The sequence below is a fragment of the Protopterus annectens genome, chromosome 3.part1 (genome assembly GCF_019279795.1).
Source record: "Protopterus annectens isolate FY-2018-M chromosome 3.part1, PAN1.0, whole genome shotgun sequence".
Lineage (NCBI taxonomy): Eukaryota > Metazoa > Chordata > Ceratodontiformes > Protopteridae > Protopterus > Protopterus annectens.
The window spans coordinates 1,870,021,165-1,870,048,126 of NC_056732.1; the positions used below are offsets into that span (position 1 = coordinate 1,870,021,165).

At 41.1% G+C, this 26,962-nt stretch overlaps 2 protein-coding genes across 3 annotated transcripts in view; both read left to right on the plus strand.

Annotated features, from left to right (window-relative positions):
* The window catches only part of LOC122798790 (zinc finger protein 271-like), a 651,855-nt gene that overhangs the window by 486,714 nt on the left and 138,179 nt on the right, over positions 1-26,962 (plus strand). The gene's annotated exons all lie outside the window — the stretch shown is intronic.
* LOC122798792 (zinc finger protein OZF-like) overlaps positions 1-26,962 on the plus strand; it is a 117,418-nt gene that overhangs the window by 67,014 nt on the left and 23,442 nt on the right. For both annotated transcript variants that reach the window (XM_044067903.1, XM_044067904.1), the window contains one exon: positions 6,453-6,575. In XM_044067903.1, coding sequence (XP_043923838.1) covers positions 6,453-6,575 — 123 coding nt within the window. The remainder of the gene's footprint in view (positions 1-6,452; positions 6,576-26,962) is intronic.

A 26,962-nucleotide genomic window follows, 5' to 3' on the forward strand; every position in this document is an offset into this window, starting at 1 on the left:
AGCTCTGACTTGTAACTCATGTTTTTAATTTTGTGTAGCTCTGACTTGTAACTCATGCTTTTAATTTTGTGTAGCTCTGACTTGTAACTCATGTTTTTAATTTTGTGTAGCTCTGACTTGTAGCTCATGTCTTTAATTTTGTGTAGCTCTGACTTGTAGCTCATGTTTTTAATTTTGTGTAGCTCTGACTTGTAACTCATGTTTTTAATTTTGTGTAGCTCTGACTTGTAACTCATGCTTTTAATTTTGTGTAGCTCTGACTTGTAACTCATGTTTTTAATTTTGTTTATGTAGGGAATGAATGTCGATACTACCTAAATGCTGTTGTTGAAGGTACTTCTCCCTCTCCTTCATGTATTGTATGTAGATGACGTGGTTCAAGAGTGCAAATATGGGTGTGAATGTTCTTGTGGATTTTACTGACTGAGGACTGGTGCTAGAACTTCCCCTAACCAAGCCACACAGCCAAGTAAGAGTAAGAGTGGCTCCTTCTTTTAAGCTGTACATCAGACCTGTATTTAGGATGGAGGAAGAATGCATCTCACAGGTGGTGTCTGCAAAAGTTTTGTAAGTCAGACTGGAAGGGCAGACATCGACCTTTGGCGGTTTTCCATGAATAAAAATTGTACTGCAGCAGTGATCCCTGTATTAAGACATGTACTGCTATGCTGAGCTGCTCACACATTTTTTGTGGGCTAGAGGTGTGGTTTTGTAATCTCTACATTCTAGGCCTTCTAAGCCCGTAACGTTAGCCACCAAATAAGTCAACATTCTGGTCATTGGAGACTCCATCGTGAGGCACACTGATGTCCCTTTCACCAGGCTAGGTAAGGAGAAAGTCACAGTCAGTTTTTTTATCAGGGGCCAGGATCTGCCACATCATACACAGTCTCAGGTCATTGGACCACAAGTGCTTGTCCATGTGGGTGTAAATCACCTGAGACATGTCTCTCTTCGTATAGCCTAGAGAAGTATCATGCAGCTCTTGTAATATGTTTCCCAGGCTGCTATGAGCCAAGAATTGAGCAGCATTTTACCTTCTCCAAGGATGATGCCACAATACTAATAGAAGATGACTGACTTTAATAATTGAATTAGTTACTGGTGTCATTCTGAGGGTGTGCAATGTTTGTTGGCATGGAAGGAGATAGTCAACTGGTCATGCTGCTTTGCTAGGGGTAGTCTACACCTTTCTCTTCTAGACTTTTGAATAATAGCTGAAACAGTGTCCTCCCCATAGTGTCTTTTTAGGCAATGCCAAATTGAAAGTACTTCCAGAAAGATAAAAAAACAAGAAAGTCTAAAGATGTTACTGCTTAATGATGTTGTTGTTGTTGTTGTCTTTTGGCTTCTCCTGGTTAGGAGTCGCCACAGCGGAACTCTGGTCCGCTAATGATTGGCAGTAGATTTTCACGGTGCGGAGTTGCCAGCTCGACGCCCAACCTTCAACGAAGGCACGCCCATTCACGCATGTCTTTCAGAACGCCACTCAACCCACGGGGAGGACTTGCAGACTCTGCACAGAAGGCACTCCCAGCACACTAGCTGAGAATCGAACGGGAGAACCTCTTGCTGTGGGGCAACAACGCTACCGCTGCACCACTGTTACTGCTTAATGATAGCAGTCTAAAAATAAACTGCAAGCTGTCCTCGCCATAGAGAATGCTTATGTCTGTGCAGTCACTGAGACATGGTTTATTGAACACACCAGCAGTTCAAAGCTATAATGCCTTTCACACATTTAGACCAAATATTATGTAGACCGGGACTAAAGGTCAAGGTGTCCTGATTTACATCAGAAACAAATATACCTCAATTCCGTGACTCATGCGATAAGTACATACTGCAATAGTGTAGACAGATAGATAAGGGTTCAATTCCCAACAATGCTGAGTGTGTGTGTGTGTGTGTGTGTGTGTGTGTGTGTGTGTGTGTGTGTGTGTGTGTGTATATATATATATATATATATATATATATATATATATATATATATGTGTGTGTGTATATAAGTATATTCTCTTGCGGCTTTGTGTGGTTCCTGCCTGTGTGTGTGCAATGCCAGTACATAACAGTTGATTTGGTGTAGTGGTGCATTTCTCTGACTGTAGTGCACAGGGTCCTGGGTTAGAGAATTGCCAGGGCCAGTTATTTGAGGTGGGATGGCATAATGGTTAAGGTCCTTACCTCAAAGATGCAAGATACAAGGTTTGATTCTGACTCAGGGTTATCAGGTTCTGACTTGTCTCAACAGGGGCTAAACTCTTGGCTAGGCGTATAACGGCCTCTGTGCCAATAGCCTAGTAACCCCCTATGATCAAACAGAACAATGTACTTGAGCTTCTCCAAGTTCAAATCATCAAAGGCAAAACTCCACAGCACTTCCTTACAAGCTATAGGTCCCTTTCTATGACCCAGGAAACCTATAACATGGATTTAAACTTATTGGAAACAGTCACCATATAACCCAATAACATATTCATGGGTAACATTAATTACTACACTATTGACTGGAATCATATATGACACCAAGGGTTCACTTTTAAATGTCGAAATGCCAAAGTCTTGACTTTTAAAAGAACGTACCCAAAACATCGAGATTTCGGAATCTCGACATTTAAAAGTGAAAAAAAAAAACTTCAAACTGTTTGCAGGAGGAAAGACCCCCTGCACCCCCACACCCCCTTACTTAAATATATCAACTCCGAGATCGCACTAGAGTGAAGAGAACGGTAAGTGCAACAGGACCGTTACCGTTCTATTTACTGTAACGTGATCTCGGAGTTGGTATATTTAAGTAGGGGGATGTGGGGGGTGCAGAGGGGCTTGACCCCCTGCAAACACTTTATTTCAAGTCTCTTGTCTTTTTTTTCCCCCCACTTTTAAATGTCGAGATTCCGAAATCTCGATGTTTTGGGTACGTTCTTTTAAAAGTCGAGATTTTGGCATTTCGACATTTAAAAGTAGACCCGACACCAAACATGCAGGCACAGAGATTTCTGGATTTTGTAAACACAATCTCCCTGGACCAGATTGTCAATACACTGACCAGGGGCACAAACATACTGTATTTGGTAATCACTAATGTGGGAAAGTGATGCACACCCCTAGTGTAATGCCTTCTCAGGTCAGACCACAAAATAGTCTCCTTTGAAGTACAAATAAAGCCTGGAATCCCAGCTAATCTTGGAATGTTCAGGAACTACTCCAAGACTAATTTCCTACTACTAAGGGATAACCTGGCAAAATTTCAAGCCTCCATAAACCCTGAGAACATCCCCAGTGGTCCCACACTAAAAGAATACAGGGTGTACGTAACATGTCCAGTGCAGACTGCCTCAAAGCCCCATCCCTATAGTCTATCTCCTACAGGCTGTTGAGGGGAGATCTATGCCTGGCATACAAGGCATTGTCATACCCCACCTTGATGGACCTGTGCATATCTGCAAAACTGTCAGCACCAGAACTACCCATTCTAAAGACTTATACCTTGCCTGTGATGTAAATAGGACCTGCTGGCGAGGCAGGTGTGTATCCCAGAGATTACCCTGTCTCTGGAACAGGTCCTCCATCCATGTGAAGCAGAGTTCCTGCTTAACCCAATTTAAGTGTAACTCGGACAGTTGGATGGGGAACAAGAAATCCATCCCTGGTTAGGCACCTATGTCTGTAATGTATAAAGGCAGCCTGTAAATGGTTCATCTCCCAAGCTCCTGCTTACAATTATCAATTTTTCAGAGATTTGAGATGCATGGCTATACTTAAAAAAGGCCTTTGTTGTTGTTAGCCTAGTACACAGCTATGAAACTATGAACTCTGTGTGTAACTAATGATGTAGTGCCCTTTGCTGTAACTGTAGCTGTGTCCACCTACAGATGTGGTGTCTCATGCTGTAAGTATAATATTTATGTATCTCCAGGTGTAGTTTGCCATGTGAGCTGTAACCTTGTATGTACCAACAGCTGTGAAGTCCCATGCATAACTGTAACCTAGTATGTACCTAAAGCTATGATGCCCTGTGTGTAACTATAACTTTGTATGTATCTGCAGCTGTGGTCTGCAGGTGTGGTGCCCTGTGTGTAACTGTAATTATGTGTAACTGTAATTTTATATATCTACAGGTGGGGTGTGCCATTTTGTAGTTGTAAACCTTTATATACCTCTATGTGTAACCCTGATTGTATCTACTGTTGTGTGAGCCATCATGTAATTGCATCTTGGCATGGATCTACCAACGTACTATGTAATTTTGCAACTGCATATATATTAAGAACAGTGTTAGATATTTTATCTATGTTAATAACATTGTTAGATACTGTAAATATTACTGTTCGATACAGTATCTATGTTAAGAACACTGGATGGTGTGTCTGTGTTGAGATACTGTGTATGTTACTGTTAGATATGTGTTACTGTTGGCTACTGTATTTATGTTAATATCAGATACTGTATCTATGTTAACACTGTTAGATACTGTATATGTTACTGTTAGATACTGCATTTATGTTAATGTCAGATACTGTATCTATATTAACACTGTTAGATACTGTATATGTTACTGTTAGAGACTGCATTTATGTTAATGTCAGATACTGTACTGTATTAGCACTGTCAGATACTGTAAGTATGTTAAGAACAGTGTTAGATACAGGACTGTCTTTAAAAATAGAAGATGAATGGCCGTAAGAGACATCAGAAGGACTCAGAACAACAAATTGATAAGTGTATCTTGGGAAGGGTGGCATAAGAAGGATCTGGTGGATCATTTGACAGGGTTAAAACAATATTAGTATGCTTAGAAATCTCTTGTAGGATGGTACTGAGCTTAAGAAGCATCCGGTATATATTATCATAGAAGGGTTAAAACTCTCTAGTGAAGCTGGAGGAAGAACAGTAAGATGTCTTTGAGATACCTACATTGCTTTAGTGGATTAAACAAGAAAGACTATTAAATACTGAAATTGCATTTTAAAATAAATAAGGAGTGAAGCAATCATTTGTGAACTGGCTTGATTCCTAGAGGTTAGGCATAATACGACCATAATATTGTCATGGGAGACTTTTCATGGGTATATTTATCCAGCTCTTGGCCAAGTAATGAAAGAAGAGATTCAGAGTTTTCTTCAAGATTTAATTGTATCCATAATCTCAAGCATATCAACCATTACTTCTGCAGGCTTTCAGAGAAAGAAGTTCAGCTTCCCTTGAACATCTAAAAGGCAGGGCTGCCTCAAGCCCTGCCAGCATAAGGTCTGATCTTTAGAAATTTTCTCAACTAGAGCTACAGCCTCTCTTTGACTAATTATTTCAACAGTTTAAGACAGAATAAGGATGGTCCTTTTGTATGCATTAGCCCTGTAACCTACTTAAGCTAGGGGACACCAACAAAGTTACTGAACAGTTCTATACCAGGGAGGGTCCTTTTATATGCATTAGCCATCTAACCTACCTAAGCTTGGAGGCACCAACAAAGTTATTTAACGGTTCTAGACCAGGGATGGTCTTTTTATATGCATTAGCCATCTAACCTACTTAAGCTAAGGATACTAACAAAGTTAGTGAACGGTTCTAGACCAGGGATGGTCTTTTTATATGCATTAGCCATCTAACCTACCTAAGCTAGGGGCACTAACAAAGTTACTGAATGGCTCTAGACCAGTAGCAGTTCACTTGAGTGATAAGATTTGTGGTGGGGTACAGGCAGTGAAATTAAAAGCTCATCCCTCATTTAATTCCTGGGAATCAGTGTGGTTTCATGGAGGGGAAGGGGCACAGAGAGCCATCTCAGAAAAATTCTAGATGGTATGCAGTGTGCAAGCTGCAAGAGATAAAACAATAATCAGCAGATTATAACTTTTTTTGCTCATAAAAAATATTTGTTAATGTACTATGGAGTTATTTCTGGGAGGCCATGGGGCACTTTTTTGGCTTTCCAGAAGTGATTTAAATGAATTCCAGTTACCAGTACCTTAGTTTCAGCAAATGTATGTGCATCATAGCTATTTTGGCTTCAGTGTAGTATGTGCCAAAAATGCATGGTTACACTGTTGGTTCTTATACCTGAGCATATGGCACATGCCATCTGCAGAAATAAGGTTATAAATGGGGTCATCCTGGGAGGACAGGAGACTAAGCTAACATTGTTTGCTGATAAAAACCCATTGATGTTGGCAAATTGAGTAGATTCCATATCTGTTTTAGCTTAGCTGATAGCCCTGAAAATCTTTGGAATACATCTGTCTATTAATAAACATTAAGACAGAGGTATTGCCCCTCACTCATGCTACATTGGCCCTTCTCATAGCAAAACAAACATATAGAATATCTGAGTGTAATATCACCCCCTGGTGTTTTGTGGAGTTAAATGTGCAAAAACATGTTAAATCTAAACACAATGTAAACCACTGAAAAGATTACTTTTTAACTGTACAAGTTCTTTCTGACTTTATTTTCAGGGTACAACATCCCAGTGCAGCAGCTTTGGTTGTATACGAAGAAAGATGGGAGGGTCCCAGCTGATGACACTGGAGGAGGAGGGATGGTACAGAAGAAGCAACTTCCTGGTGTCAGAACAGGCCGTAAGTATATAATAATGTTTGGAGTTTTCTCACTTGAAGTTTAGTCTAAATTATAACACTAACAACAAAAAACTTAACCAATATTAAGGAAAACTAAAAACTGCAAAAAATACTGGTCCCGTAGCATGCAAACAGCAATGAAAAAGGTGAACTTGTATATTAATTAATTTAAATATTCCTCATCGTACCCTTTTAATAAACATCCGAACACACACACACACACACACACACACACACACACACACACACACACACACACACACACACACACACACACACACACACACACACACACACACACACACACACACACACACATACTTATAGAATTTATATTCATACCCACACACATCTCTCTATCTAGACTCAAATGTGTGTGTGTTTTCATGTTGGTGTCATGTAAATATTACTATATATACTTATAAATTCTAGTAAGCAGGCTACAGGAAGTTGCATGTCTTATGGTACAGATTTCTTCTATAGACTTAAGCCTTAGCAAAAACTTCCCAGAGTTTAGGCCATATCGTCAATATCTCTGTCTTATTTATTTCCGACCCAGCCCCCACATATATATTACAGAAGCATGCATCCATATTCTGGTATTGCAGGCCCTGTTGTCCAGACATTAAGTGACCAGCAGAGTGTAAGGAGGAGGCCAGGCTGACAGCAGAACCTGTCATTGTTGGTGGGTCACCAGTCTGCCAGTTCTTGATGACCACTGCTGCCTGCAAAAAAGAGGTTTCTAAAAATCAAAATCTCCCTGCAAATGGAGAGCTCCGTGAGATGAAATGGGGTGGGGTGGGGTGGGGGTTGAAATGCAGCTAAACAGAACAGGGTGAATGAAGAGATAATTTTGCAAAACAGGTAAGAACCAAAATACATAATAAAAAATTTAAAATAAAAATTTGTTTTGTGCATTTCCACCTAACAGTTGATCATAATAGCTGATCTTTTCATTGGGGGTGTTTGTTAGGGTACCTCCTAGTAACTCTGTAGTTCTGCTACAAGAATTCAGCTCTTATGTATAGAATTATGGAGTTATCTGTATGGCTGGGATTGGGAGGAATAGCTTGCCTTATACAATGATCAATTGTTACTAGAATTTTCTGTTAGGTGAGCACCTGGGAGATATTGCTATACAGCTTTTGAGTTCAGTGTGGAAAAACATTACAATAATAGAATGTAAAAAAATATGAAGTGCTGTACAGGAAGCCTCGCTCCCTTCTGTATTCACATGGCACCCTTACTTATTAACCATACTAACTCTAAAGTCGCTCTTTCATGGAGAGTTAGGAATAATTGTGTTTTACTTAGTCCAAGGTAGCACGACCTTAGAGCTAATATAGGTACTAACTAGGGATGTGCAGACAGAGCCACCACATGGCGTAGAGAGGGACTAAGTCCTTCTGCAGAAACATTGGTCTGAAATATTAGATTCTATTAGTTTAGTCTGTTACTCAGGTATAGCATATTTGGAAATGTACATGTCATGATTTGCAGTGTATTCTGCAGCAGAGAAAATATTTTCAAACGTGATAATCATTGTCATCCTTATCAACCCCCTTTTTTCCTTTTTCATACATGGGTCAGGGTGTCCTGTCAGCTGTCACCGTCTCTCTTCATCCAATATCCCCCTCCTACCTTCTTCAATTTTATGCCTGACTGTTGCAGGCCTTCTCTCACGTAATTCATCCCTTTGCTGGATACCCTTGTTTCCTCTTGCCTTCTTTCTGTCTGTTCCAAATCTTGTTCTCCAGATTGTCTTTCTGCAGATGTGCCTAGACCACCTTCATCTGTTCTCTTTTACCTTCTCTGCTAGTAGAGATACTTGGGTTCTGCTCTAATGTCCTCAATTCTCTGTCGGTCCCACACTGTGCATCCTGTTACCCATCACAGGCACGTCATCTCCATCACCTCTAGCTTCCTCAGTTGTTTTGTCTTCACTACCCAAGGTTCTGTGCCATACAGTAGTACTGGTTACACCACTGATTTGTACACCTTATTTTTCAGTTTCTTTGGTATTCTTTTGTCATATAGTACCCCTGACAGTCTGACCTTTTGGCAGCAGCCCCTCTGATTCAAGCTTTGACCTCCTCATTCATAATTCCTGTCTCCTCAACCACCCCACCCAGGTACTTGAAACTGTTAAACCCCTCCACTATTTTCCCTTCTATCTCAATTCACAGGTTCTTCGGATTTCCTCAACCACCCCACCCAGGTACTTGAAACTGTTAAACCCCTCAACTATTTTCCCTTCTATCTCAATTCACAGGTTCTTCGGATTTCCCTCATTTTGCTGCCATTACAACTGTCATATCTGTACTCCATTTCATACTGTGTGTCTTCAGTTATGCATTTCATTCTTCTATCCTTTGCTGAAGTTCTTACTCCGAGTCGGCCAGGAATGCAGCATCATCTGCATACAGCAACTTTGTTGCTCTGTCCCCTTCCAGCCTCTTTGCTAATGTAGTCCATCACTAGTATGAATAGCAGTGGGCTTAGAGATGAAATTTGATGCACACCCACTTTTACTAAGAACTCCTTTGTGAGTATGTACATAGCCTGCACTAATTCTCCCAATGTTTCTGATGCTTCAAACCATTGCACAGCTGCCCAAATCAGCTTTCTTGGGACCTTATCATATGCTTTCTCTAAGTCTAGGAACGCCCAGTTGGACTCCTCTCTAGCTTCTTCTCAACTATCTGACTCAGTTCAAACATTGGGTCAGTTGTGCTACATCCTGATCTGAATCTGGACTGCTCATCTCCCAGCTTACTTTGTACTACCTTGTTTTGTCATTCACCTTCTCCAGAACTTTCATGCAATGTGTCAGGGGTCTGAAACCTGTATACTGCCCACAGTTGTGAATGTCTCCTTTGTCCTTGAGCACTGGCAGTAGTATGCTTATTCTGCAGCCATCTGAGATGCATCTTTCTCTCCATTCTGCTATGAGTACCCTCAGGAGATGTTTCCCCTAACTCACCCAACATATTGATCATGATCATATCTGCTGTGACCTTATTTGAGCTTGCTGGCTTGACCTAACAATTTTCCAAACTGCTCTTATTTCTTCTAGGTTGGACTCTTTTTTCCTCTTTCATTGTAGACTGTGTTTGGGACAATACAGTTTCAGTGGGATTTTCTTCACTCTGAAGCTGCTGGAAGTACCCATTCCATTGGCTTTTGATGTCCTGTAGACACATGAGCAGTTTATTGCTGGCGTCCCTTATGAAAGGTATCTGACTATCTTCTTTATCTTTTTGTTTTTGCCTTGAAACTTGATAGAGTTTCTTTGTACCAGCTACTGAGTCACTTTCCCGAAGCTGGTAGAGTGCCTCTGATGCCCTGCTCTTTGCTATTGCAACCTTTTTCTTAGCCTTTTTGTTAGCCAACTATTATTCCATCCTAGCTTGGTCTGTCTTTTCAATCTTCCACTTTTTCCTGCACTCCTTCTTTCTTTTGATGACTTTCTGGACTGCTGCATTCCACCACCAGCTTTCCTTAAGTACCTCATTTCCATACTTGGCTCAGCCACAGTTTTTGCTCCGTAGACCTCACACGTGCTGTTTTGTGGTGCTGCCATTCTTCTTCATCTCCACCTTTTTCTTCTTCCTGCTGCCCTGGGTAATTCCTTGAATTCTTGTGCTTTCATTCCAGTCAAGTTCCAGGTCCACAGTCTAGTCTGTGTTGACCTCAGAGCCTTAACTGGCCATTGCTTGCATCTAATTGTGGCCACCAGTTATGTTGTGGGTTAACTCTTTCACTGAGGATGACTTTGCAATCAATGATTCTACCCCAGTGCCCTTTCCTTACTAGGAGGAAGTCTACCTGAGTTGCATGTTGGCTACTCTTGTATGTGATCTGTGACTGCCTGTGTTGCTGAACCATGTTGTGATCAACATCAAGCCATTTGCCAATCAGAAGTCTATAATGGTCTCTCCTTCTTATTCTGTTACCCAACCCACGTGGACCCAGGAAGTCCTAATATCATGTTATGTCTGTCATGGCATGTGCATTTAGATAATCCATTATCAACACCAGTTCATGTTGTCTTGCTTTACCTAGTAGGTTCTGAAACTACTGCCCGAGTGCACTCTTTTCCTCACTGTTAAAGCACTGCTGTAGGGCATATACTGAGATTATGAATAGTGCTTATCCTTACACTGAAGACTGAATGCCATGAGTCAGTTAATAATGGTGATGACATCCCTCACTGTCTTCTTAAGCCTCTCCCCACCATAATTCCCACACCATTTCTAGTCTGTCTTCTTCCTAAGTAGTAGACTCTGCCCTTCCATCTGATCTCCTGGATACAGAGAATGTCCAGCCTCCTTCTTGCCATCATGTCATCCACTTCCATCATCCTCCCAGTAAACCTATATTGAGTTTAGGAATCATTAGTTCATATATGGCAAGTTGATTGGTTTTACATCCATCTTTCACTCAACATAGCTATCCCAGGTAACCTAAGCTGGGTAACTGGACATCAGCCGGCCAGTAGCTTACTGACCCAGGGCTATATGCCCTGCACACACTCATCTATAGGGGCACATGGATCCCCTCTCACCATCACCATCAGCATGAGATCCTGGAGTAGGTCAGAGTAGTTCAGATTTTGAATCCGCTTATCACCATGAAATACTTATTACATTTTTGGTGACACTAATCAACATAACCAAATCACCTAGGGGCCAGTTTTTACACCATTGAGTGGCTAACCCTAACATGACCCACACAATGGATCCATGTTCTCCTATCTAGAGGGTACTGACTACCTCATTGTATGCACAAAGCGGTTGGTATATACAGCTCTTCCACTGCTTGGGCACTCTATAGAGTTAAGAGTCTGTGCTGCTGCCCACAGCTCCATTTGTTTTACATTTTTTTTGTCCCCTTGAACCTCATTTTTACCAACCTGGCCTCCAGTGCCCTGTGTCCACAGTGGGTCTGCCAGCTACTTTCCTACCACCAGACTTGGTCTGGTTGTGCTAGGCCTGGTTATGGATACTAAGAGTATCCTGGGGGGGCTCAGCTCATCTGTGCTTCCATTTGGGGGAATTATTTGTACCCTACCCGGTCCTTTTCTCTGATCCCACATCCGAATCTGGAGGGCCATGCCATGACAAGTAGGAGAGCCGCTGCAGTGGCACTGAAGCCCAGGGCAAGGGCCCGGGTGGAGCCGCCGCAGGTGCAGATCCTGGGGGTAGCAGTAAATATGCAAACTAGAGATTTGAAGGCTGAAGTGAAGAAGGGTTCCATGTGGACAGCAGTTGAACATGCGTCAATCGATTACATCTGAGGGCAACTCTCCTCTATGGACCATGCCTACCCTTAAAGAACGTATCAATGAGTTCCTTCCAGCCTTGCAGCAGTCACCCCATCCCTTCCCTTCCATGCTGCTCCATCAGTTCCCTTAGACACTAATTGCACTCAGGTCAGCTGGACCATTGTCAGGGTTTTATTCTTTGATGCCACTAGAGCGGCTTACACAGCTCCATTCTTGGATGAATTTGAGGTTAGCATGTTTTTGAGAGGAGGGGGTAACCCTACAGAAACAGAGGGAGAATATACAAACTCCATACAGGCTTTGGCCAGGGGTCAGGCTTAAACCTTTTACCTTATGCACTGGAGATGAAGCACTGAACCATTATGCCAACCATGTCTTCCAAAAGTGACAAAGTAGTTGTTAAAATAAATTTAATATGCTGCTAGGGAAGATGTTGTAGTTTCTGATTATCTTTTTGTGGGGATTGTTGTATACAGTAGATTTGTAGGCATTCAGTCACTTTGTTTCTTCTGAACACATATCAGCCCTTATGACTGTTGGTCTAGCTATATCATATTTAAAGAAGAGAGCCTATTGCTAATGCCAACATTTTCTGATAATATGAGGCAGGGTACATGCATCGGTCTTTCCTTTTTTCTTCTTTGTTTCACTGCTACTGTAACACGTTTCTTTGTAGACGGTATATGAATACACTGAATTAGACTAAAAAAAAAACAGATGTGAACACCTGTTGGGTACCTTTGTTCATCAGCAAGCATCCATGTTTGAAAAGAGGACAACTTATATGTGTACTTAGCACCTGGTACCTGGGTTCAAAAGTCAGTGGCCTGTGCTGTAGTCACTGTTAGAAATGAGGCAGCATTTTCTGGACATCTGAGTCAAAACTGTTGCTGGCCTGTCAAGTGAACACCCTCATGGTTGTGAGTTTGGTCTGATAGCCTGAACAGTGTAGAAACCCAAACATATGGCATAAAGCATCCGGTAGGAATGCGTGTCTTCAGAATTCATACTGGAATGTTCTGTACAGGATGAGCTCAGTTCTTACTTCTCAAATATACTGAGGGAGGTTGGGGATGTCCAAAAAACATACACGATTCCTCCACTCCTTCACCAATAAAGCATACAAAATACAAAATGGAGAACACCGACTGCTGCAATTGAATTTTTTAATTCTGGTACCTCGGCCTTCGCCTTCTCCTGGAATACATTTTACTTAATGCTCCACCCATTTTTATACAAATCTTTTAATTAAATAATTGATGCACCATCCCCCAATTAAATAGTTACATTCATTTCATTACTACTTCAAGCAAACAAATTTGGCATTTCTTAGCATAACTATACAACATGTTAACTGGAGAATAAATAACATTCATTTCATAAATACTTCTGATAATATATACATACATATAAATATTATTACTAATAATATATATACCTGTTATTCACATAATACTGCCCTTGCAAGCAATCCCATTTCCTTGAATATATTGGAAAATATTAAGAAATATGTGAAGAAATTACAATTACTGAAAAAATTACTGAAAAAATTACTGAAAATTTTTTTGCTGAAAAATTTTTGCTGAAAAAATTTTGCTGAAAAAATTACCAAAAAAGTTACCACCAAAATTCTTACGTGGAAAACACTTTACACCTCCATATTCATCCCATTCGGAAATACAGTTTTTAAATTAAGAATGAACCTTGACTCCATCAAAAGTAATTTTTCACGAAAAATGGCCTCATTCCCGAATACATTAGGTCTACCTAACACACTGAAGACAAATCCATCTGGGACCCCCCCATGATTGTCAATAAAATGTTTTCCCACTGGGCTCTCCAACCTCTTATGCCTTATATCTCCTAGGTGTTCCAAAATCCTTAATTTAACCCTTCTAGTGGTTTGTCCTATGTACCAATTTTGTCTCTCACAGCCACATCCTATAATATACACAACCCCAATTGAGTTGCAATTATAAAATTCCGTGGCATTGTATTTAACCCCATTAATTTTACAACCATCCAAATTCCTAATCCACTTACACACTTTACATTTACCACACCTGAATGATCCCTTTCTATCATCTTCACCCCCTTCATCATTTTTTCTAAAATTTAGAATTTCCCTGAGATTAAAATATCTCTTATATGAAAAGGTCACCCGTGATGGAAAAAGTTTTCCTATCTTCTCATCTTCACAAATAATAGGCCAAAATCTATCCACTAGTCCCTTCAAAGTATGAGAAAAATGGGAGAATCTGGTTACAAAAAATATTTTTCCATTAGATTCCTTGGAACCACCACTATTTTTAGCATAAATATCATGATTTCCAGAATATCCCTTCCCCCTAAATCTCACCCTATTGCTGGACCTTTTAGTGATGCCCAACTCATTCTCCACCCTTCTTCTAGCTTTTTTAACACTCATGACAGAATATCCCCTCTCTAATAGCTTTCTTTCCACCTTATTAAATTCCACTGGAATCAAATTCTTTTCTGAAATGTGTCTCCCTATTCTCTTAAACTCACCAAATGGGAGAGATTCAATCAAGGAATCACTATGCATGCTGGAAGCATGGAGAAAATTTTCCGCTGCAGTCTTCTTATAATGTGGTTTGTATTGAATTTTATCATCCTGGTTCACATAAATTTCTACATCCAAATAATGGATGGTTCTACCCCCCATGGTATAGGTGAAATCCAGACCCCAGTTATTTTGCTTCAATTCTGAAACAAAATTCTCAAACTCCTCTGGTGCACCACTGCACAAAAATAGAAGGTCATCGATAAACCTCATATATTTGACCACCTTCCTTTTATAAAATAAAGAGGGATAAATATAACTATTTTCAAAATGGGCCATAAACAAAATAGCGTATGAGGGCGCAAAAGCCGCCCCCATAGCTGTGCCCTCTTTTTGCAAAAAATGTTTGCCCTCAAATTCAAAACAATTGTGCGTGAGACAAAAGTCCAACAAACTGATGATAAAAAATGTTCTGGGACCATCCCCAAGCATTTTTTCCACTGCTTTTAGACCATGCAACCTACTGATGCTAGTATATAAGGATTTGACGTCTATACCAGCCCAATAAAAATCTTCATCCCATGCTATATTGCTAGCCTTGAAACACACCTCTTCACTATTCTTGACATGAGATTGTACCCTTTCTAGATAACCCTTTAAAAGGGAATCCAAAAATATACCTACATTCTGTAAGTATCCTCCTTTCCCTGAAACTATGGGGCGTCCGGGTGGATCCATAAGATTTTTATGTATCTTGGGGATGGTAAAAAATCTGGCCACTCGTGGATTCTTAACATGTAACTTTCTAACATCACCTGGAGATAAAAAGCCCAGGCGCTCACCCCTTTCCAGTATTTCCAACAATAGCATATTATATTCTTTCATCGGATTTAAGGGTAACTCAAAATAAGTGTTATGGTCCCTCAAAAGCTCCATGGCCATAGAATTATATTTGTCCCTAGGAAGAACAACCCAGTTCCCTCCCTTATCCGCCTGAGTGAATATATACTTTTTATTCATGTACTTTAAATCACATAAAGCTTTCCATTCATCCCTTTTCAGGTTATAATTTCTTTCTTGACCACGAAACTTTGCATATTCTTCTTCCAAAGTATTTAGTAATGTTTTTTCAAATACACTAATAACTATGTTCTTTCTAGATGGCATGAATTCACTTTGGCAGGGTAAATGAGGAACTGTTAGTCTACCATAACCAGTGTTAAAGGTAAACCCCCCCCCAACATCACACACTTCATCTTGTTCATAAATGTCCACCAAGTCATTTTCATGTAATGTGAGGTTCAATAAAGACTCATCTAAAATTTCTAAACTAGCCACATTTTCCTCAACATTATTTAAATTATCAATCAATGGAGCATTTATATTGGAGTCATATTTATGTCTAAATGAAGTTTGAACGGCAAAAAATTCCCTCAGAAACAGCTTTCTGCAAAACTGCTTGATTTCTAGAGACAAATCAGCAAGAGAAGGGAAACAAACAGGTACAAATTTGGTGCCTTTATGAAGAACTTGTTTGGCACTCTCAGTTATATTTAAATCTGAGATATTTATTACATTATAGTTCTCACCTTCACAAATGTCCACAGCATCAAAAATCAATGAATCAAAGTCCTGTAAGGGAACCACTTCATCCGAATGACAGCTGCTTCTTATAACCGTTGGAAACTGCATATAGTCCTGTAGAACTTGTTGAACCCCTCTCTCCCTGTGGAAAACAGTCTCTGAGAGAATAGTTCCATGTCTGCTGAAACTTGCGGAATTATCACCTCCTTCTCCCCTTATTTTGAAACCGACGGCCTCTTCCCTTCTGTTGCACCGCCGTTTGGTCTGTATCACTTGCTGCATTGCTGACTCCCATACTGGATTCCTGCTCTGTATTCAAGCTCTCAAACGATACGCTCTTCCTGCTACTCGACTCATCTGCTGAAGACGCTGAAGTTTCACCACCACCAACGGATCTCGGGCCCCTGATGACGTCACGAGAAGCTCCACGCTTTTTCTTAAAGCTATATTGCCATGAAAACAGTTTACTTGTTTCATGGTCTTTAATATCACGAAGATATTTTCTCTTCTTTCGGGAAACCACTTCCGTTTCTATCTTAGACACTCTACTTTTAATTTCAATCATATTTTTGTTAAATACAGTCACGGAACTTTCTTCTATCAGCTTATCCTGCAAAAGCAGGATAGAAGTTCGAGTTTTATTCAGTGTTCTCTCGTTTCTTTTGACTAGCACAGCAAGCCAGCTCAAAGTACATTTTACTGAAATGTCCTTCCACTCAGCAGACAAGTCCAGTTCATCTTCTGCAAATTCAAAGGCTGGTAAACGTTCCACCCTAAGACCCCTCGGAGTAATGTTAGTTTTTATGTATTTTTCCAGCAATTTTAGGTCATAAAATGTAGTAACTTCTTTTATTAATGCTCTCTCCAACTCCACATACCTCTCAGAGAAATCTATGCTTGAGCTTTCCCAAGGGTCATTGTTGGCCATTTTTTCCTCTCTCTCCTTCCATAAAGATGCCAAATTCACAGGCTGTAGTGATGGTGCACCCAAATGGGTGACAGGGACGGTGTCCACCGACATGATATCCAAAAAACATACACGATTCCTCCACTCCTTCACCAATAAAGCATACAAAATACAAAATGGAGAACACCGACTGCTGCAATTGAATTTTTTAATTCTGGTACCTCGGCCTTCGCCTTCTCCTGGAATACATTTTACTTAATGCTCCACCCATTTTTATACAAATCTTTTAATTAAATAATTGATGCACCATCCCCCAATTAAATAGGTTGGGGATGTGAAAGGTGGACCCTGTTTGTGACCCCAGTAGTTGAAGTAATTTCATTGAGCTGTGACAGAAAGATGGTCAGTGCTTGTCTTGAAAGTAACCCTTAGACCTCCTGCTAATTGACACCACTGCCGAGGGATAACATGACATAATATAAGGAGGTCGTCCATGCAATGCTAACAGGAAGGATTCCTGAATTTGAACTGCATGTGCAGGCTAGGGAGATGGAGTTGTTAAAGCCACCTAATGAGAGGTATATGACTGATGTTTGGATGGAATTCAAAACATTAGCAAACTATTAAGAAGGGCAGAAAGGGTAGAACATCGCCAAGCCTGGTGTCAGCAAGGGAAGGGTGGAGAAATATTAACATCAACTGATGACAGCTGTGAACATTGTCAAGCCTGGTGTCAGCAAGGGAAGGGTGCAGAAATATTAACATCAACTGATGACAGCTGTGAAAGGTGGAAGAAACGCTTTGAAGGATTCCTGAACTGGATAGGCCTCAATTTCTTTGTAAGGTAGTGAAGAAGCAGGTGTTGGTTCCCTCTATGGAAAGGCTACAGCAGTGGATGATATCTTGCCAGAAATGCTGAATACACTGGATATTGGTGGTGTGCTGAGGTGAATGTACTTTGTTAATGTGACATGGAAGTTGACGAATTTAGCCCGGATTAGCAAATTGGTAGATGGCTATTACCTATGGAAAGCTGGATCAAAGTGGAGGGATTACACTTCTTAGCCTCTACGGGAGAGTCATGGAATGCTTACTTCATCCAATAGCTGTTGCCTTAGTATAGGCTGAGTAGCATGGATTCCTTCTTTGGCATGAAACAGTAGATCATCTATTGATCATTGTACAAATTTTGTATTGAGCATGGGATTTTCCAGTACAATCTTACATATGTTTTGTGGACTTGGACAAAGTCTATGATCATGACCCCAGAACTGTTTCGCCGAAGGTGCTACAACACTATGGGGCTATTGGAAAAGTACTACATGCCCATTATTTTCTCTGTTTGTGGAGTGAAGTTTGTGTTCACCTTCATAGTATCAAGATGTATAAATTCAGGATGGGTGTAGCACTCTGCCAAGATTGTACCTTTGTCTCCCTTTCTGTTCATGACATTTTATGCAGAAGCTGTCAAGAGAGAGTATCCATTTACTGTGGACATTATGGATATTTCTTTGTTGGCTGCAGACAAGTTTGATACTTTGGCCTGAAGTAATTGTGATCTCTAGTGTGTGCTGGCATGCTTCACTGCTAAACGTGAAACAAATGACATGACTTAGGTGGTGGGGGGGGGGGGCGGCGGCACAATGGTTAAGGTGCTTACCTCACAGACACAATGTCCAGGGTTTAACTCTCATCAATGGTCACATCTGGTTATTGGCTAGGCATTTAAACATAGGTTCATAGGTGTGTACTAAGCTATAAACACAATGGCCTTTTTAAGCCTAGTCATGCATCCAAAATCCTGACAAGTTCTGGTACCCTTGGTAAATGTAACAAAGGCCTTGGGAGATCAAAACATTTGCAGTCAGGGGCCTGGGAGATGAACCATTTACAAACTCCCTTTGCCCATTGGTGACATATGTGCCCAACCAGGAATGAATTTCCTGTTCACCATCCATTTGTCCATGTGACACTTGAATTGAGGTAGGGAGGAACATGGATGGGGTGCCTGTTTCAGTGAAAGGATAGTCTCTGGGATAACATATTTGTCTCTCTAGTAAGTCCTTTTTATATCACAGGCAATGTTTAAGTCTTTAGAAAGGGTAATACTGGTGCCTGTTTGTTTTGCAGATATGCAAGAGGTCCATCAGGATGGGTTATGACAATGTCTTGCATGCCAGGCATAGATCTTTCCTCAACAGCCTGTAGGAGGCTAAATACAGGGATAGAGCTTTGAGGTGGTATGCATAGGACATGTTGCTTATACCCTGTATTCTTTTACTGAGGAACCTCTATGGACATTCCAGTTGTTGGATGTGCCTCGTTAGGTATATACCAAAGGGGGGCATTGTAGTTAATGATAGGTCTGATGAATGCTGAATATATTGGGACAATGACTTCCTTGGACCTAGATACCATACCTTTGTTTATACGTTGCACAGTATAGAATGATTTCTTCACTACTGTAGACATATGATGGTCAAAGGCTGGATTACTGTCTGTGGGTGTCCCCGAGTCTCTGACTACTGGGTCGCCTCTTAGGGGTGTGTTATCATTACGATAGTTACCAGGGGTGGATGAATTCCCAAAGGATACTATTATGCATTTCTTGACATTTAGTTTTAGTCCATGGCTCTGACACCAGTTATTTTTCTGTGTCAGACCTTTCTGGAAAACATCAGTGTCAGTGGGGGAGCTTATGGTTGCACCTAAATCATCTGCAACTTTGGTCAGCCAGAGGCCCTTGAGATTGGCCTTGATTTAGGAGAAGTAAATGCCAAAAAGGAGCAGTCCCAGAACTGATACCTTATGGGCTCTGCTTGTGACTGGCATTTTTGTAGAGGTGGACTCCCCAATTCTAACCTCCTGGGTCCTGTCTGTGAGCCAGTTATCTATCCACTGGGTGACATAATGGTTTATACTTAACCTCTTGAGTTTGTCAACAATACCCACGGGGTATTGTGTCAAATGCCTTGGCCAGGTCAAGGTAGGCAGTGTGAACCGTTTTTTCCTCATCTATTGCGGCCTGCCCTTGATGAAACCAAATTGTGATGGGTCCAGTTTCTGGAAGTTTCCTATGTAATTGTTGTTTTTTAACAAGAAACATCTTTATTGAATTATCACTTATGAAATAGGCAACCTTACATTTATATAAATGAAAACAAACCATATTGACATATTTTCAGCTGCAAATGTCATACATCACATATAATTTTCTATATAGCCATTGTTAGTCAAACATTACATAGATCATTCAATTTCTGCCTTCCATTAAACTTCATTCCTCCTCCAAAACATTATTCTGCTTACATTTTTCCCACAATTTCCATTATTTCTATGTAATTTGCTCCTACAGTTCCTGAACTGCTTCCTTTGAACATCTCAGGACGCAGTTCAGTTGACTGTGAAAGCAGTTGCATATCTCTGTGAATAAAGCTGGTTTAAAACTGGACCCTAGCCTATTGTTTTGTTCTGCTGCTGGTTTTGTGTTTAGAGTAACTAAAGAATGTCTTGTGGTTGTCCTTGGCCTGGGAGGCCAAATTTACCTCAAGTTTTGGCTTTGGTAGACTTAATTTGTCCTGTGAGTTGTTTGATGGGGGTGATTTTATCCTGCTGGGTGCTACTCTTCCTAATTTGTTTGCCGTTGTTTTCTTCCTGCTGTTACAGAGCCTATTAATGATGTGATCCCACCAGGGTGGCTTGTGATTTTGAGATAGTTCTGTCTGAATAGTCTGCAGACTGATTGCCGAGTATTTACCTATGAAGCTATGACAATCAGCACGTCAAAATCAGAAGTTATGATTCTAGTCACGGAGAGTAGATTATTGTTTGCAGATGAGGAAAATGAGTTACAGCAGTGAAGTAGTTTAAAAGTTTTGGGGTTTCATTAAGAAGTGTGTGTAGGGAGAATCAGAAGATTGATTAGCTGATGTGTGTAACAGCAGCATTGTACAAGACTTTGCTGATGAAACGAGAGTTAAACCAAAGGGCAAAGCTCTCCATATGCTGGTCAAGCTGTGTTACTATCCTTTGCTTTGCCTTTCTCTTGTCTTTGACTTTATGTTGGCTTGTAACCCTGGATTGTACCTGAAAATGATCCATTTGGAACAGTGTTTTATCCATGTTAACAAGTAAAGAAAAGTTGTACCTGTCAGGTGATCTATCGAACTATCTCCCTTAGTATTTTATTTTAGGAAGACTATCTCAGACAAATTAAAGCATGACAGATGTGTGCCTAAATTAGGGATAATTTTTTTTAAATGCATGGTGTGGGCTAAAGAAGTAATACTTGCAGGAGATGGGACATAATCTGAAGGAATCTGAGAGAGTTTTTATAGCTACAAGTTTATTTCTCACCCATGAATGAATTCATCAAATCTTTCCGCGGTCTTCCCCAAATTGTTAAAGATGCCAGCAACCTGTAAGTGAGACTTGGGTGCATGTATTTTTGAGTTGCCAAGTCATTTAGGTTTTCACCATAAATTTTAGCGAAGTTTAATGTTGCTGTTTGGGGAAGTCTCTGTCCTCTTAAATTTTATTTTTCACACATTTGTTATCTAGAATCCCAGTAGACAAAAATGTCTCTTTTCAGAAATAACATGGGAGCACTGTCTGGTCAGGTGAGTTGCTCAGAGTCACACAACAGGCAAATGGAGGAGAAAGAAATCGAACACTGTAGCCTTGACTACAGGAATCGGCTTGTTAACAGCTCAGAGCATTAGTCCTATGTGCTAGGTTCATTAGATGTTCAACTAACACTCTGCCTTTCTGGCATTCGGGTTGTAGTGCCGTGCTACCCACCTCTGAAAGTCTAATAAAGCTCATTGTCCTTCCCACTGCCTGTGTATGGCTGTGATGGACCAATCATCTGGCAGTATACGGATTGCCTTGCAGACCCACAGACAGGACCCTTTCAGTTTTCCAGTGCCATAGTAAGAGAAGGATCTCTTGGTTCATAGGTTCATAGGTGTGTACTAGGCTAATAGCCCTGGGGCCTTTACAAGCCTAGCCATAGGATTACCCTGGCATAGTGCCACCCAACCTTAGTTCCAAGTGCCTCTGTCGAGTAGAGCCACTGGTGTTATCCCTGGGGTGAATTTTCTGTTTCCCATCCATTCATCAAGATTTCTCTTGAAGAGGGTCAGCGAGGTGCTCTGTTTGACATGTATGGAAAGTCTGTTCCATAGCATGGGCAGTATCTGGGTTATGAACCTGTCCCTCCAGCATGTTCTGTTGATTGTGGTAATGAGGTTGAGGTCTCTGAAGCATGTGGTGTGGAGGGATTGTGATTTCTTTAGATGTAGCATTTCTAACAGAGCTGGGTCAGACATGGCTTTGTAAGTCAAGCAGAGATCGCCTCTAAGTAGGCGATATGAGACAGAGAATAGTTGGAGTTTTTTTGAGTCTGTCCATATAGGCTAGTGTTTAAGGCCTAGGATCCTCTTTGTGAGGTACTTTTGTGGCCTCTCCAGTTATTGCAGGTGTCTAGTGAGGTACATGACAAATGGGGCATTGTACTTGATGATTGGCCTAATGAGGGAAGAGTAGAGGGAGACAATGACCTCTTTCTTCGTGGATGCAAAACCCTTAGTAATGAGATGTGCCATATAGAAGGACTTTCTGACCACAGTGGCAATGTGGTGATCAAAAGAGAAGTTGCTGTCAACCTGTGTTCCCAGATCTCTTATAACATCGTCTGTGTTCAGTGGACTACCATCAATGTGGTAATTCATGGGAACTGGGTTTTTCCCAAAGGGGGGTGATGACACATTTTTTTGGCATTGAGCTTAAGGCCATAGTTCTGACACCAGTCGTTGGTTACAGTGAGACCATTCTGTAGGATGTCAGCATCACTTGGGGAGTTAATAATAGCTCCCAACTTGCAATTGTCTGAGAACTTTGTCAGCCAGAGTCCCTTCTTGTTGGCCTGGACTTTATTGAAGTAGATACCAAACAAGGGAGGACCCAGGATCGAACCCTGTGAGACTCCTCTCGTGACTAATCGGCCGTCTGACTTGGAGTCAGCTACTTTCACACTGTGGGTTCTCTCTGTGTGCCAGTTTGCAACCCACCTAGTGATATAGGGGTTGATGCCAAGCTTAGTGAGTTTTTATATGATTCCTGAGTGGGAAATGGTATCAAAAGCCTTTGCCATATCAAGGTAGGCTGTATGAACCACCTTGCCTTCATCCACAGCTCTGGTGACTGACTCAAAGAAGTCGTCCAAGTTGAGCAGGCATGATCTACCCTTACAAAACCAAACTGTGTGGGATCCAGAGTTTGGAGATTCCCTATATCCTTGTTTATTAGGTCCCCGATGATGCGTTCCATAGCTTTGCATATCAGACTAGTCAGGCTAATGGAGCGATAGTTCCCAGGGTCTGTAGTCGTTCCTCCTTTGTGGAGAGGGATAACTGTAGCAGTGCTCCATTTGGCAGGGACAAAGCCTGAGGTGAGGCTGTGATTGTTCCTTACTCTGGATCTCTTCAGCTGCTGTGCTCAAATAACAGTGTTTTTTTTATTTCTTCCCTATGTTTTTCTATCAGTGCTTTAATAGTGTATTCTGCTGCTGTGACTGTTTTTTTTTTTTTTTTTTTTGTAATTACAAATATTGTAGCTGCTTGGATTTTTCCTTTGCCTGTACAGTATAATGTGTTTTAAGGCCATTTGTGAATGTTTATGTAAGTTTCTGTACTGAGGCCATTTTACTTTAGTTCCTCTCATTACTTTTTGCTTCACGAGTCGCTAGTTAATCGTGTGTTTTTTCTGTCGATTAAAAGCTTCATTTGGAAGTTTTGACATGAAACCTTGCTGATATTGCATTTTTTTCTTTGGGTTTATAATTACTTGAGGTGACTGAGCAGGATTACAGCATTTGCAATGATTTTTTTCTTTTAAAATGCAATTGTGGCACCATTTTTGTATGTTAAACATTTCTGACCAGATTTTTTTCACAGGTTTATGTTTTATTTCCTGTCTAAAACTGTTTTATGCTTTTTCTGTTCATTTTGGGCTGAAACTAGCCCTTTTTGTTAAAAAAAATGTGCACGTATTTTGTGCTTTAAACTGTATTACTGAAACTACTGTAACGTGTTTCATTTCAGGGTGCAGAATAGTACCCTTGTCCATGCAGCCATTATTTGGTATTGCTATGGCTATTTTTTGCCCCCTGACTTGCTGAATATGGTCCCTCCAATTATCTACCCCTTGTACACCTAAAACATAAAAGTATATCAAGAAATATGCTTCAGCCTACAGCCTGTGCATTGCATGAGGATCAGACTTGTACTCCAGTGTGTATCACTGCCTGATTCAGGTACAGTAGAACAAAACTCTTTAGGTTCGGGGGAAGTAAGGGACGCAGAATCTGTTGCCAGTGTTGATAACGTGTCCCCCAAGATTCTCTCATTAGTGTAGTGCATGCAAAAAAGAGACAGAAGACCTACCACATTTTATGGCAACAGTCTCCAGCTGTGTTTTCACCTGAGCTAATGGATGCTCTGCTTCCTTCATTCCCCAGTTCTCCTCCAGGTGTCCCATCTGAAAAGGTAGCTGTCAACAAGATGGCCTGTCCATCATTGTTTTTTAACAAATGGTTACTCTACATTGTTGGCAGAGGACACAAGTGGCAATGAAAGGAGCATTTGCCTCTGCTCGGGGGGGGGGGTTACCCCTTTACCGCTGAACCAGGCTTTGTTATTCTGTCCTATACTCCAGCAAATGCTGGACGCAGGAGTCATAGAGCTGGTCTCTCCTTTGGGGAGAATGAAAGGTTTCTGCTGCAGAATTTTCATGGTTCCCAAAAAAAGAGCAGGGTTACCCCTTTACTGCTGAACCAGGCTTTGTTATTCTGTCCTATACTCTAGCAAATGCTGGACACAAGAGTCATAGAGCTGGTCTCTCCTTTGGGGAGAATGGAAGGTTTCTGCTGCAGAATTTTCTTAGTTCCCAAAAAAAAGAGCAGTCGTGGAGACTGGTGTTGGATCTTTCCATTCTGAATACTTTTGTCAAGGTTCCAAAGTTCAAGATGCTCACCCTGCAGACAGTGCTTCCTTTTCTGCTGGGCCACTGCTTCATGGTGATCCTGCATTTGAAGAATGCATATCATCATATCCCTATTGACAGCAACTTCAGGAGATATCTGAGATTTGTTGCGTCTGGTTTACTCTATCAGCTCTTTGCATTGCCCTTTGAACTATCCACTGCACTGTAAGTGTTCACCAAATGCCTTGTTCCAGTAGTGACCCACTGTCAGACTTGTTGAATTCACATATTTACATACTTGGATGACTTGCTGATCTGTGCAGAGTCTGTATCTGGTGTTTAGAATTGATAGGCATGATTTCCGAAGGTTCAACTTAAACCCTAGCTGGGAGAGTAATGTTGAGACATTCTCTAACATCTATGCAAAGACTCATTTTTTCTGGAGTGCTTAATCAACACCGACAAAAGGATGGTCTTTTCTTCCTGAAGATAAGGTCCTGACCTACCTGACAATGTTTCAGGAATTCTCCAGGAGGAATGTTGCCTCAGTAAGAAATTTCTTAAAAATTCTAGGACTGATGGTGTTTGTGATTCTCATGATACCACTGGCCCATCTCCAGTGCTATGTATGAAATTGTTGGACCCAGCACCTACATTGTCTGGAATCCCAGTTGCTGGTGCTGGACTTCATCAGATGAGAATTACAGTGGTGGAGAGCATGGTTGACTATCAACTCAGGGCTTCTATTTTTCCTTTTTGTTCCAGAGCAGTCTGTCCAGATAGATTTGTACAACTTCGCTTGGGGAGCTGTGGCAATAGGAGTTCGAGTGCAAGCCACTTGGAGGCTCAAGGATGAATGAAGCACATCAATATCAAAGAAGTATTGGTGGTGATACATGCCTTGAAAGTCCTTCACCGTCTGTGGAATCTGGGTCCTCTTCTTGTGGTTATGGATAACACCATGGTGTCCTGGTACCTCAACAAACAAGGGGGTACAAGGTCATACCCTATGTGTCAGTTGGCAGTGATGGCCTGGGAACTGGATTTACAGCTTTCTCTGACTCTTCAGGCATTATACATTCCATCAAAGGAGACAGACTAAGCAGATCCACACGAGTGGTAGCTCAAGGCAGTGGTGTTTCAGAATCTAATCCAGATGTGAGGAACACCTCAGATAGATCTATTCACCTCCTCTCAAAATAGACAGCTGTAGAAATTTTGTTCCAGACATCCTTGCACTCATGCTTGGAGGGTAGATGCATTCTTGTTCCCTTGGATGGGATTGTTCCTGTATGCATTTCCATCCATTTCACTGATTTACGAGGTACTTCTGAAGATTCAGAAAGAAATGCCAAAGATCATTGTGGTGATCCCCTATTGACCCAGGCAGTCTTGGTTCTCCCTTCTTAATGGTATTTGCCAAGGGTAATTATAACAGACTGGGAAACGTAAATGCAGTGAAAATAATGATCAGCCCAACAGTGTGTTACATACCGGGGAACATACAAATAGCACCAGACAAAAAAGCTAGCAGCATACAGGGAAGGATCTAGACATGAGTGGAGAAGGGAAAAGGAAGGAGGAAAATGACAAGCAGATGAAGGGTGAGCTAGGACAATGATGGGTGGGGAATGCTGCACTTTCCCACATATAGCCATGTGCTCAGCATTGGGCAAGGGCTGGAGCAGGAGGCGTGTAAGAGGCAGGAGGAAGTGAGGACATGGGGAAACCTTCTGTCACAGTAACAAAACAACTATGGCCAGAAGGGGAAACTGTGGAGTAGGTCAGGGGTTGGGCAGGGTAATACTGAAGAAACACAAGAGTATATGGAAAACAGAGGAAGAGGATTTGGGAGTCAAGAGGGAAAATAAAACAGTAATGATCTCCGAAGAAAAAACCTATAACCAAAATTACCATAGAGTTCCAATAAGTGCTCCAACACCCCTAATTTATATCACCTCTGGTTCCGTTGTGCGGCCAAACAGCTAATAGCAGAACAAATTCCCTTTCACTGTGAAATACTGTCACTTGTTCCAAATTAAATCGACTGTAATCGGAACGTTGCTGTTGTTCATCTAAGCAGTATGCCAGCCTCGGATGTT